General features: G+C 48.4%; 1 protein-coding gene across 1 annotated transcript in view; it reads right to left on the bottom strand.

Moving 5' to 3' along the window:
- Positions 1-14,149, bottom strand: part of WDR88 (WD repeat domain 88) — a 45,685-nt gene that overhangs the window by 14,245 nt on the left and 17,291 nt on the right. The window contains exons 3-8 of the mRNA XM_032390143.1: positions 12,224-12,312; positions 10,945-11,008; positions 8,464-8,602; positions 6,899-7,028; positions 2,064-2,251; positions 259-341 (exon numbers count right to left, since the gene is read on the bottom strand). Of these exons, the coding sequence (XP_032246034.1) occupies positions 259-341; positions 2,064-2,251; positions 6,899-7,028; positions 8,464-8,602; positions 10,945-11,008; positions 12,224-12,312 (693 nt within the window). The remainder of the gene's footprint in view (positions 1-258; positions 342-2,063; positions 2,252-6,898; positions 7,029-8,463; positions 8,603-10,944; positions 11,009-12,223; positions 12,313-14,149) is intronic.

The following is a 14,149-nucleotide window of genomic DNA, read 5'->3' as shown; positions in this document are numbered from 1 at the left end:
CTCAAATGCCACCTTCTCCAACAAGCCCTCCCTGCCCACCCACCGTGGATTAGTCCTTGGGGTCTATTTCTTTCACATCACCCTGTTCTGGTTTCTCTGTTTCACTCATCACGGTCGATGATTTGCTTGTTGGTTTCTTGTCTGTTCTTCTCCACAGAGGTGTCGGCTCCAGTGAGGACATCTAGGTCTCTCACCCACTGCTGGATCCCCAGCACCAGCACCCAGCATTGACCCTCTATCTGATGCTGACATCGGTACCTTCAGGGAGAGCTTCCGGTAGCCTTCTCCTACATCCCAGATAGCCACAGTCCTGTCGAACCCTCCAGACACGAGAAAAGAGGCTACAACACAAAATGATAGAGAGTTTCAGGGGATGGGGGGTCTTCTTTCCCTGCCAACTGCTTCCTCCTTCAGCAAGGTCAAAGCGGGCTGAGGTTACACTTGTGAGGTGCTACCATGGTTCACTCCAAGGACACTCAAACCCCTTCCTGGGGTGGCTCCATGACCCCCAGCCAGTTACAGTCCATTCTCATTATTCATGGCAGTTATGTTTTGTAAAGCCATCACAGACCCTGAATTAGTCAATGGTGAACAATTTCTCCTAGGGGATATATAGGGTTAGGTTCCTAGGAGCCTCTCTGGTCGTAACACTTCATTAACCGATCAATACATAACCTTGTTTTAGGTCTGTTTCTGTTGAAACACACTTTAGTTGATACATAGTGTTTATTCATTAACATTAAATTCATGGCCATCAGTGCTAGAGCTCATGCCTGAACCAAGCTTATCCAACACCCGTGTTTTCCCTGTAAGGCGAGTCACCGCCTTCTCGCACTGAGGAACACTGGACAGCAAGCACTTCAGCCCTGTGCCTGGGGGCCCTTTAAACAGCAAAATCACCAACCAAAACCACAACATGCAAAAATAACTGGGCACTAAAGGGACTGCGAAATGGACACTTTCCAATAAGAGAGCTGAAACAAGAAGGCAGAGGGTCGCCTTGTTCAAATGCAGCTGGGAGTGTGTGCATAGGCTAACTCACAGTCTTCACTGCCCTGCGCATGTCCACACCCCGTGCCTCATCACAAAAATGCCACAAGTATTGATTTTAGGGTTATGAATAAATTTTACCCAACAAATGTGGAATGTGTGAATAGTGATGATTGACTGTAGGCAACTCTGAACCCCAAAAATACAAGGACAGAAACCAGTGGGATGCCTCATAATGGGCTTTAACTCACAGAGACTGCTTGTGAAGAGGAAGAGTTGCTCGAAAACACCCTAGCATTTCGCAAGCCAGGCTCTGATTGCTTCTGTACTAGCTGGGGGCCCCTGAACTACACACAGAGCGAACCCCACTTCCCACGAGAATGGAGAGTAAAGCCATTGGCTCCTGGGTGTCAGGAGGCGTCACTTCCCTCACTGAGGCTAGTGGCCTGAGGCCGCTTCCTGTCATCACCCCTGCTGGCATCCGTGACCCTTCATTTGTCAACAACACCCCAATTTCCCATGGGGAAACACCCCATACAATACTCTCATTCCTTCTGGTTGGAGGATACTGACTCCGACCTCTAGCTCAGGGGCGTGGGTGAGTCACTCAAACCTAGCCAATCAGAGCCTTTCATCCCCTGCTAAAGTGTTGGTTCAGAGATGGGGGTGTGTCCTAAGCTGAGCCAATGAAAGACTTTCCTGGGACTTGCGCTGGTACCATCTAAAAGAAGGGTCTCTCTTTCTCTAGGACTGGCTCCCCGAAAGCACAGTCTGAGTGTCTGGACCCAGCCACACCCGAAGTGAGATCAGCTCTTGGACTTCCCCATTACAGGGGTTAATATATATCTTTGGCTGCTAAGCCACATTAAGCTGAGTCTCTGCTACTTGCAAACTTCTGCCTATGAATGTCCCTCTTGGCTTTTGTGTTCTCATAGAAAATAAATCCACCCTCACCACTGGCATCATGAGAAATTGCCTCTCTATACTAAGGCAAGTCCGTGGGAATAGAACACAAGGAGATCTGCCCCAGCACTCCCATAGGTGTGAAGTCTTTCTATATGTTAATTACTCACTGTCTCTGGAAAAGTGGCAGGAGCTCACAGAACCTTCATGGCCCTTCATCAGAGTCACACAGGCTCCACAGTTCCGAAACTCCCCTGTATGGACGTTCCATATTTTTAAGGTTTTATCCCAAGAGCTTGTACACAGGAAATGGCCACTGAAGGTAAAACAGCAGTTTGAGATTGCACTGGAATGCGCCCTGAAACACAGATGGAAGGGTGTGCACATTAGCATTTCATGCTTGGAGGATCTGAGGACACAGCTAAGATGAGGGGCCCTGGAGCTGATCCCCTGTGACTTAATGGACATCAGTCCTCTGATCACTGCCTACCATGGTCCAGATCTTTTTTTTTTTTTCCCCAAATTTTTATTTAAATTCTAGTTAGTTAACATATAGTGTAATATTGGTTTCAGGAGTAGAGTCTAGTGATTCATCACTTACATACAACACCCAGTGCTCAACACAACAAGTGCCCTCCTTAATGCCCATCACCCATTTAGCCCATCCCCCACCCACCTTCCTCCATCAACCTTCAGTTTGTTAAGAGTCTCTTATGGTTTGCTTCCCTCTTTCTCTCTCTTTTTCCCCTCTTCCCCTATGTTCATCTGTTTTGCTTCCTAAATTCCACATATGAGTGAAATCATATGGTATTTGTCTTTCTCTGACTGACTTATTTCACTTAGCATAATACACTCTAGCTCTAGCCATGTCATTGCAAATGGCAAGATTTCGTTCTTTTTGATGGCTGCGTAAGATTCCATTGTATATATATTACCATGATCCAGATCTTAATTGCTCTGACTATGCCACACTATTCCAGGATTTCTCAACCATGCCAATATGGGCATTCTGTGCTATCCACAATTCTTTGGGTAGGGGGTTGTCCCATACATTGTAAGATGTTGAACAGCATCCCTGGGCTCTACCCACTAGATGCCAGTAGCCCTACATCCAGCTGTGACAATTAAAAATGTCTCCAGACATTGGCAAATTGTCCACTGGGGGACAAAATTGCCCCTGGTTGAGAACGCCTGCACTATTTAGAGCTACCTGAGACTTGAGGAAAAAGAGCATCAGAAAATCTGTTAGTGGTGGTCAATAGAATAACAGCCCTTCAGGTCTCGTACTGGATCACACTTACAAAGTGGGTTTCTCCTGCTCACCCTCCACCTCCTTTCTCTCTGAGATGTGGAGGCCCCTCGTTCCCCACCCCTCTCTTACCACCTCCTCCCACTTCCCCTCCCAATTACTCCCTCTCTCTTCATCTGTCTTCAGTATCATTAAAGCATATTTGAATGCTGTGTATTTAATTAAGTTTTGAGTTCTCCATTCTCAATTTTTGTATGTCTTTTTTTAAAAAAAGAAAAAAATCTGTCAGAATTGTGCTGTTTTTGTTTTCTTAGTGATCCTCAAAGTATTTTCCCCATGAACCTCATCTTCTGTTATAAACAGTTTTCAAGAGAAACCTATAAACATAGATGAGCATCTCTGAGTAGGCTGGATCATAAAAGCAGTCATTTTACTTGAAGGAAAGCTTGGACAAAACTGTTTTTTCTAGAGCTCAGGCCAGAGTTTTGCACTCTGTTTCAGTTCTTCGTAATGCACAGACTGAGTAAGAGCAAAGGAGAAGAAATGTCAACTTCCCAGGGGTATCCAGGGTAAAACTTTCCAAATCCCTGTGGCCGTTAGGCTAAGAGCCATCCCAGCATATACTGGAGATGGATAAAAAGCCTTCCTCAGAATCCAAACACTGTTGTTGCGATTTAAACCAGGGCTATCTCTATTTTCCAGGATGGGGCTCTCATTTCAAATAAATTCCACTTCTCATAAAAGATGGTTGTACTTAACAAAAGTTTGGGGAAAGTGCTTATGTTGCCCTTGCTTCTGGACAGGATAGAATCGATGCACTTCTCCTGATTTCTCCTGCTAAGTACAGCTCACAATCCTGGGCATTTATAAAGCAAAGAGGAGACTAGGAAAGATGGAGACAAGAATGCAGACCAGCATGACATCTTGGAACCCAAGAATGGTGTGCTGTGCGTCCCTGGGGTTTTATTTTTCTTCATATCTCCTGTACTGAATACTGGAAAAGCCTATAACCCAAGAAACAACGGGGACCATAAAAAAGGCCCTCAAGAAAAGCCTGTTCTTTCTAGCCCAATGGATAGCCTAACAAGATGGAAAACTTGTAGACACGACCCAACTTATTCCAGCCAAACGTCTCAGGAAAACCTGCATCCCATCCCCACCCTTGTCAGCAAGGGCCAAGAGGGGAGCCTAGACTGCCATGCTTGCCAGGCTCTACTGAGGTGGGCTGCTAGAACAAGATTTTAAGACTGAGAGTTTTCTAATATAATTAATACACACAACGTCCACAACACAAAGGGAAATCACTCATCATACTAAGAGCCAGGAATATCTCATTGTGAATGAGAAGGTAATCAACAGATGCCCAACACTGAGATGACACAGACAGAATTATCTGACAAGGATTTTTAAGCAGCCACCATAAAAATGCTTCTATGGACAATTATAATCATGCTTGAAGCAAATGAAAAGATAGAAAGCCTCTGCCAAGAAATCGAAGATGTGAAACTTTAGAACTGAAAAATAGGATATCCAAAATTAAAAATTCAATGAAAAGGACAGAGAAAAGAATCAGTGAATATTGAGACAGACAATATAAATTAAACAGTCCAAAAAATAGGCTGGAAGAAAAAAACAGCCTGAGAGACCTGTGGGACTATAACAAAAGATCTAAAATTTGTGTCATCACAGTCCCAGAGGGAAAAGAGGTAGCACTGAAAAAGTAATCAAAGCGATTATATCTGAAATTTTACCAAATTTGACAAAAGACATAAACCTACAGATTCAAAAAGCTAAATGAAACTAAAGTAGGATAAACCCAAAGAAATCTACCCCCGACACATCATAATTAAATTTCAAATGCAACACCTGATCTCTACGTCATGAGTTCAAGCCCATGCTGGGGTTAGAGATTACTTAGAAAAAATGAAATTAAATAAATACATAATTAAACTTCTGAAAACTTAAGACAAAGAAAAAAGTCTTGAAAGCAGCAAGAGAGAAATGGCCCTTTCCCTACAGGGGAAAAACAATTTGAATGGCAGTGGATTCTTCATCAGAAACCATGAAGATGAGAAGAAAATGACAGGACAGATTTTCAAATAATGAAAGAAAAAAAACAGTCAACGCCGATTTTTATATCTGGCAAAAATATCCTTAAGGAAGGAAGGGGAGGGGCACCTGGGTGGCTGAGTCAGTGAAGCATCCAATCTTGATTTTGGCTCAGGTCATAATGTCTGTGTTGTGAGATCGAGCCCTGCTTGGGGCTCACACTGGGCATGGAGCCTGCTTGAGATTTCTCCCTCTCCTCTCCCTCTGCCCCTCCCCCCTCCTCTCTCTCTCCCTCTCCCTCTGCTCCTCACTGCCACACTTTCTCTCTCTAAAATAAATACATCTCTTAAAAAATGGTTAAAATGAAAATTCTGCATTATATATAGATTTACCGCAATTTAAAAAGTAATGTGATATCCCCCGAACCACGGAACTATTCACTTGAAATGGGTGCATTCTCTGATGTGTGAATTATACCTCAATAAGGCTGTCAAGAGAGAATGAAAGACAGACAGGAAAGAGGGAAAGGGGAAAGTGAATGACCTCGAGACAGGTAAGAGCTATTTTTCACTAGATATTCTTTTGTTCCTTTTTAATTTTGTACTGTGTTGCATGTTTTACATTTTCAAAAAGTAATTTACATATTTTGGAAATAAAAACATGCAAGGCCCCTTGTTCAAAAACTAAGAATTTAAGGACGTTGACAGCAGAGTATGAAATCAAGCATGGGGCGCTCTGTGTGGGGGACCCTGTGTGACTTCAGAGGCTGCATACCCTGAAGCCATCCCTGTCACGTGGCACTGAGAATCTTTGCCTTTATCTTTTCTTGCTAAAAGCTATATTTCAAAAAAAAAAAATCATACATTTAGGTTAATCAAAAATACCAATAAACATTTTGCTTATTTCTCTTTCCACCCCCATGGGGAAAACAGAACACAGTGGGCTGTGACACTCACAGCAGGAACTGCGGCCCCTCCACTGCCCGCACCCCTCCCTGCCCTAGGGAAGTGGCCCACAGCACCCCCGACCCTGAGAGTCCCTCTCGGTAAGAGAGCATGTGCTGAGCACGCACCATGTGGCCCGTCCTGAGGACCGGCGTGTGCCGTCTTGCTCAGACCTCGCCTCTGCTCAGTTTGCAGGTGAGGAATCTAAGGCCCAAGGTCACACAGGATACGAACCTGCACACTCTTAACTCCGGGCCAGATCCCCAAGGGACAGCCTGTCCCGGGCCAGCAGGGCTCGTCACTGAGCGCAGCAGGCAGGGTGACGGGGCATATACACTTCTGGGATCCTGACTCCAGGGCCTGCTGGAGAGGCCTGCTCCCCCCAACCCAGTGGGGGCCACCTGCCAGGGAACCCTTGCCCGCCCTGGACGATCAGATCTTCCCCTTTTACAGGAGACATTGGAAATTCACATTTGGGAGGGAGATGGGGGAGCTCTGCACAATGTTTTCCAGGGTTGGCTCACATGAAAACAAATGCACCTGAGCCCTGTCCCTGCCCACTAGCCACAGCTAGTGGTGTGCCCCCACCTGGCTCCCTCCTTCCCTTTCTCCATCTCCAGCCTCCTCCGAGCACCCGTGACCAAGCTAGAGATGCCCCATGTGGACACCCGATCGCAAGCCGATGGTGTGCAGGCCGAATCCAGGAGGGCATGAACGGGGACCTGGGCCCACCTCCCTGCTGCAGGAGGGGGCCCCTCCTCACTTGGTGATGGTGAGCAGCGTGGCCTGGGATGTAATATCCCAGATCTTGATGCTTTTGTCCAGCGAGACGGAAGCCACCTTCTGGCTGTCGGGGTCAAAGCAGCACGCTGTGAGGGACCGGTTGTGATGGTCTGAGGCACAGGGAAAGCAACTCATTACCTGGCATTCCATGGGCCCCCCCCCAGGCAGCGACCATGTTACGGAAACACAATACCAGTTTCACAAGGGACTCTACACTCGCACAAACATTTCCTGGGTGCCGACCATGTGCCAGGCTTAGAACAAGAGGCACAGCCGAATGGCTCCCTGTCCCCACAGAGCTCCCAGTCTGATGGGGAGACGCCCTTGTGCAAGCAACAGCCCATAGCACGTCGGGGGCCACGAGAGGGGTGTGCAGTAGGTCACGGCTCCTGGCCCAGCCCTGAGAGGTTGAGGAGGGACCTTAAAAGTTAGCAGGGGAACCAGAATAGGAAGAGGGCTCCCAGCAGAGGGAGTAGCAGATGCAAAGGCCTGAAGGTGGGACAGAGCGTGGAGAAGCATGGTGTGCAGCTAGAAGCTGGAGGCTGAGGACAGGTAGAGGATGAGGGGACACAGAAAAGGGAGGTACAGCCGGGGGGCAGCGCCCATGTCCCAGGTCCGTGCTCAGAAACAGAAACACAAGGTACACGTGGGAAGCAGGCATGGAGTGTGCGAACACACACACGCACGTGCACACTCACTGAGGTCAGGAAGGCCACCCAGCAACGTATTGTTAATAATAGACACCCCAGCGAAGAAGACAGGACACATAGAGCAGCCTTTCACTTTTTAACTTTACAGATTTAATTTACGTACTTACCACATTTTTTACGATGATTACATGTTTTTTTAATGTTTTATTTTGAGATAACCGTCAAGTCGCATGCAGTTGTAAGGAGTAAGACAGAGAGATCCTGTATGCCTGTCACCCAGTTTCCCCCAAAAGAAACAGCTTTTATACAACAGTATAATTGTTATACCGTGTCACAACCAGGAAATTGACATCTGATGCTTATTATCTTTACAGATAAAAACGTTATGAAGGCCGAGCCTCCACTCGATAAAAGTTTGGGCTTTACCTGTCCACGTGACGCTGGACCAGAACACTGTTTCATTTATGACAAGCACGGGGCTAATCCTGTGATTAGCCTTCACCGATGAGAAGCGGGCAAGGTCTTAGCCGCTGGTGTTTTATCAGTGAGTGTCCTGTGGCTAATGATGTGGCTCATTATAGCCTCACCAGATAAGGCCATTGAAAGTCACTGTCGAGGGGCGCCTGGGTGGCTCAGTCGTTAAGCGTCTGCCTTCGGCTCAGGTCATGATCTCAGGGTCCTGGGATCGAGCCCCACATCGGGCTCCCTGCTCAGCGGGAAGCCTGCTTCTCCCTCTCCCACTCCCCCCTGCTTGTGTTCCCTCTCTTGCTGTCTTTCTCTCTGTCAAATAAATAAAATCTTTAAAAAAAAAAAAAAAGAAAGTCACTGTCGGTCAAGTGACAAGTGGCTGTTACCATGGCAGACAGAACAGAGCAGGGAGCCCCTGCAAACTCACTTTTGATGTGCGACACGGTGGTGGCATTTTCTGCGTCTGTTATACAGATTGTGCGGTCCACATCCAAGGCCGAGACCACGTATTTGCCATCAGGAGAAACCTTACAGGAGGCTATGAAGGTTTCGTGATTGATCTTCCACTGAATAGGGCAACAATCAAAAGGTGGTTTTCTCTCTAGCCCCGTGGTCCAGTAGAACTTTCTGTGATGACAGAAATGTTCCATCTATGCACCATCCGATACATTAATTAGTCTCTGGGCCACATGGGGCCATTGAGTATTTGCAATGGCTAGTGCAAATAAGGAACTGAATTTTAAATTGGGGTTGGTTTAATTAATTAATTAATTAATGTAATTAATGAATCTGTGTGCAGGACAGATGGACAAGGATAGGTAGGGCATCTAGTGGAACTGGTCACAAGGTTCTCGTAATGGCCAACTTTCCTCCTACTCAGTTGGGTAAATGAGTGTTTATTAGGTGTCTGCACTGGGCCTCACACCATGGACAAGACACCCCAGCCCAGCCCCTCAGGCCGCCCACACTCTCCCGGGAGAGACGGGCACCACACCTCAAGAAGGGGACAATGAGCACTCAACATTCTAGGAAAGGACGGTCTCTCCGTACCTTACAAATTATGGTATTGCCACTATGACAGTTTTAAAATACACCCACAAATTCTTCACCAGTCCTCCTTCCAAAAGGTAGAGCCTAATTCCCCACCCCTTGAGCATGGGCTGGACTTGGTGACTCACTTCTAACGAATAGAATATGGCAGAAGTGACAGTGTGTGACCAGGTCATAAAAGAAACCATGGCTTCCTCCTTGCTCTCTCTTGGATCACTTACTCTGGGGGAGCAAATTGCCACCTCCTGAGGACACTCAAGCAGCCCTATGGCAGAGAGCAACTGAGGGCTCCTGACCAAAGCCATCTGAGTGCGCCATCTTGGAAGGGGAGTCTTCAGCCCCAGTTGAACCTTCAGATGACTGTACCCCAGGGGACATCTGAATGGTGACCTCGTAAGAAACCTGAACCAGAACCACCCAGCTAAGCTGCTCCTAGATTTCTGTCAGAAAGTGGTAGATAATAAGTGTTTGTTGTTTCAATCTGTTAAGTTTTGGGCTAATATGCCCAACAGTGGTGGATAACTAATTCCGCTCTCTAGTTGGCAAGTGGCGTGGATCACTGGGGCAACAAAAATAAATCAAAGCACTAAAAAGATGTTTAAAGAAGAAAAAGAAAAGCATCTCAAAAAAAAAACTGGCTGGAGACAAGAGCAGGAAATGTATGAGAAGAAACAAACATTTGGAATAAATGCTCAAAGTCAGGAGCAATCAATGCTAATCTCATTTTTCCACCAACCAAAGTGGGCTAAAATTTTTTAAAAATCATGCTATCTGGCCGGTGAGATAGTGAGCACCGTTCCAGTGCATCGGAGAGGAGTTGGCATGGATGTCCGGAGGATAATTTTTAAAAGGCCATGTTTCTATACCAAATTAGCAATAAAATCCAGCTCTACTTATAGCGATAAAATCCAGCTCTATTTCCTTAAAAATATTGCATCATGTGTATAAAAATTTACACACAAAGTTTCCTCATCATAGCATCACTTATGATAGAGAAAAGTAAAAACAGCCCTAATGTCCTACCGGGGAATAGTGCAATACAGCCTGACTTATCCATCCCATGGAATCCATGCGTCCATGAGAAAGGATGATGTCGATGTGTACTTACCCACTATTTATTTTTGAGTGAAAAAAAAAAAAAAAGTCAAGATCCAGAAAGTATGCACAGAATGATGCTACATTGTTAACAGAACATACTCACCTGTGTTCATCTGGAAATATGTGCAGACATAGGAAAAGAGATGCCAACATATTAACTACAATCTCTGGGGTGTTTATGGTGACTATGAATTGATCTTTGCACTAAGAAGAAAAGAGGAGCAAAGGGGAGGCGATGAGGAGCTCCCTGGGGAGCCCCCCTTGGCAGGGCCGGGGCTGCTGGGGCATGGGACAGAGAGGGAGGGAGTCTCAGGCTGGTTTGGATGGATGGATGGTGGCCCCTCCAAGCTTGGGAGAAGACCGTCCCCAGAACACTCATGCTTTCACCACGTGGTCTTTGTCCCATGGCCTCAGCTCTACTTCCTACCCCATCAAATCCCAACACCCCCACAGGGGAGAGTCTCTTTGCCTGTGCATTTCCCTCAGCCTGGAATGCCATGCCCCTTTCTCCCCCAATCCCCCTGCTTGTGTATCCAAACCCTTCCCATCCTTCCAGCAAAAGCCCCCCTCTGCCTGCCTCAAGAAGTTTCCTTCCCTGAAGCATCCCCCTCCAGCACCTGGTGTCCCTGAGAAAATTCTCCTTTTCTGAAAGACTGGTTTCCCTTCCCACCCCAGGCCCCGCCTGAGGCCCCCCTCTCCCCGCCCCCACCAAGCCCAGTCACGAGCCTGTGTTGCCATGCACTGGGCTGGCCACACTCACCAGCAGCTTGCCTGTCTCAAGGTCCCAAGCCCTCACCGCTTTGTCATAGGACGCTGTGATAATTCTGCCAAGAAAATGACCCAGACCGTTATGGCTATGGGTTCTATGAAAAAAAAAAAAAACATAGAAAATTCTTCATAGAAAATGTCTATAACTTAGGACCAAGACTGCAAAGTAATCCCCGAATCTTCCTCAAGATGCTCCCTGAGCCCCCTCCATGAGCCTCCCTGGAAACGGACGGGACTCACGCCAGGCACCACTGCGTGCTCTTCCTGAGTCCCTCAGCCACCCAGATACGTTCTTCCACCTTCAGGGCATTAAAGGGACTGTTTCTTCTCTTCTGCAAATGAGTCTTCTTCTGAGGGTCTACCTACCACTCATGCGGACCAACCCTTTCCTTCTCTGCTCACGCGGCTGTCTTTTTACAGGAACACTTTGACAGCTCACTTTGTTCTGAAATGTTTTCTTGTACATTTAGTAAAATAATATAAATGTACCTTTGTCCGTACTAATATACATGTACCTCTCTCCTCTGCATGTTTCTGTGGCAATCTGTGTCCCCCATGGAGGATAAATTCCCATGCGAGTTTTTACGAGCTTTGTAGCTGCTGCTCGGGGCACAAGCAAATCTGTTTTAAAGCAAAGCCTCTTGGGATGCCTGGGTGGCTCAGTCAGTTAAATGTCTGCCTTCGGCTCGGGTCATGGTCCCAGGGTCCTGGGATCGAGCCCCGCATCGGGCTCCCTGCTCAGTGGGAAGCCTGCTTCTCCCTCTCCCACTCCCCCTGCTTGTGTTCGCTCTCTCGCTGTCTCTCTCTCTCTGTCAAATAAAAAAATAAAATCTTAAAAAAAAGAAAAGAAAAGAAAGTTGTCCTTGGGACACCAAATAAATAAATAAAACCTTAAAAAAAAAAAAAAAAAAAAAAAGCAAAGCCCCTTGTGTTTTAAAGGCCTATCTCATGTCCTGGGCCTCCGTTTCCCCCTGTGAGATGCCACCCGGGCCTCAGTCGCTGTGGCCGCTTGCAGCTTCAGCAGGGCCACGGGTGTGACCACGGAAAAGCATCTCCGTGAAGGAAAGGCAGACTGGCTTTGTCTGAGCCACCATATGTGGGGTCTTGTCAGCGCTTTACATTTTCCAAGAGTTGCCACATCCCCTTGACTCTCCCAGCAAAACGTGGGAACCGTGGGGACAGAGGCGGGAGAAGAGAAGCGTCCCTGGCGTGCTGCTCGCTGGCCTGCCCCCTCACTCCTCCCACCCAGCGCCGGACGAGGGAAAGGTCACCTTCTGCTGTCAGCCGTCACGCTGCACTCTGAAACAGGAGCTTTGGGCCTCTGCTCAAAATCCCGAATGACTGAGCCATCCACAGCATCCTCAAATCAACAGGAGAGAGAGGGGGAGAGCGAGGTCACCCAGCCGCGGGCGAAAGTCGCGCGCTGAGCTCGTCCACAGCAGCAAAGTGTGACGACCCCTGGTCCCACGCCGCCCCTCGCCCCGCTGCCTCTCCCCAGAGCAGCGAGGGCACCCTGCCCCCCACGGCGTCCCTGGAGAACGCCCCCTCCCCTGCACAGGCGCCCCCAGGGGGACAGGGTCGCGGACAATTTCCTCCATCTCTACCGGCCAAAGGGGCTTGGCAGAATCTCACAAGACCTTTCAAAAACTTGTTGAAAGAGTTCACGCCCTTTGACCCAGCAGTGCGACTCCGAGGGGTCCCTCCTAACAGTCAGGGCCACCCTTGCCCACCCAAGGCCAAGGCTTGTGCGGAGAAAGGTCCATCAGGTGTTAGAGGGGATGGCGGGCACACTGGCATGGGTCACCTCAGGGGAGCGGCTAAAACAGACCCCAGCAGGCCAAACGTGAGGCGCCAGCCCCTGTTAGCACGCGGGTGGCTGATGACTGAAGACGACAATGAGATCGAAGCCCGGCAATAGCTGGAGACCATGAAGAGATGAAAACAGGGTGCCAAAGAGAAAAGTGCCCGTTGTGGCAGAGGTGAAATATTCTCAGTTAGAAATGTGCCCAGAGCTTTTCAGGATAAGCTGCGGTGGAAAGTCCCCTTGAAAAACAGGTTACTGGTAAGACAGTGAATTCCGAGAAAGGGCTTGGGTTGCTGGGTGAAAATGCAGAGCACGGGGGCTTCTGGCCTGCCCGGGGCAGGCCTGGGACAGTACTTCCGGATGCGCAGAGCCCATTTTGTATTAAGAGCCCAAGTCGAGGGGCACCTGGGTGGCTCAGTCGGTTAAGCGTCTGCCTTCGGCTCAGGTCATGATCCCAGGGTCCTGGGATCGAGCCCCACATTGGGCTCCCTGCTCAGCGGGAAGCCTGCTTCTCCCTCGGCCTGCCGCTTCCCCTGCTTGCGCTCGCTCTCACTCTCTCTCTCTGACAAATAACTAAAATCTTAAAAAAAAAAAGAAAGGAAGAAAGAAAGAGCCCAAGTTGTGTTGGGGGGCAAAGAACCCTCTGTCAGGGGTCCCCAAGACTACCCCCAGGCTCGGTGATCCTCCAGGACCCCACAGGACCCTGCACATAGTCAGACTCACAGCTAAGATTTATTACAGCAAAGGACACAAAGCAAAATGAGCAAAGGGGAAGGAACCTGGGGTGGAGTCCAGAGGAGACGAGGCACAAGCTTCCAAGAGTCTCTCCAGTGGGTCACAAGGACATGCCTAATCCTCCAGCAACCAGTTGTGATAACACGTGTGATGTGTCATCTATCGGGGAGATGTGCCTGAGCCTTGGGGCCCAGGGTTTTTGGGGGGATTCCCTAGCACACACCAAAATCCAGACTCCCAGAAGGAAAGCAGGTGCTCAGCATGAACCACATGGCTTACGCCAACAGTCTGGGTACACTGAGCCCTCCTTATCACTTAGCAGATTGCAGGACACCATGGGCCAGTCCAGCTCCCAGATGCCCGCCAAGGCCAGCCTCCACGGCAGTCTCACACCTGCTATATGAACCCTTTTCTACACAGACCCAGGCCCTCAACCCCCACTCCGTTAGGACTTGAAACAGTGGAGTCGTGTTGGGGGAACCCAGCAGGCCCTAATCAGAGGCAGGAAGAGACAGCGGGAATCCAAGGAGGAACTCACCAGGACAGAACACATCCAAGCTGCAAGCCTGGATTCACAAGTCTACTGGCTGGGAGAAAAGAACGGGTCCCCTGCCTGCGATCCAGCCTCCCTGGCTGGGGCGTGGCTCTAGCACAAACA

This window comes from Phoca vitulina, unplaced genomic scaffold (assembly GCF_004348235.1).
Source record: "Phoca vitulina isolate PV1807 unplaced genomic scaffold, GSC_HSeal_1.0 scaffold58, whole genome shotgun sequence".
Classification (NCBI taxonomy): domain Eukaryota; kingdom Metazoa; phylum Chordata; class Mammalia; order Carnivora; family Phocidae; genus Phoca; species Phoca vitulina.
The sequence above is the reverse complement of the archived record's forward strand: the minus strand, read 5'-3'. Positions and strand labels throughout refer to the sequence as shown.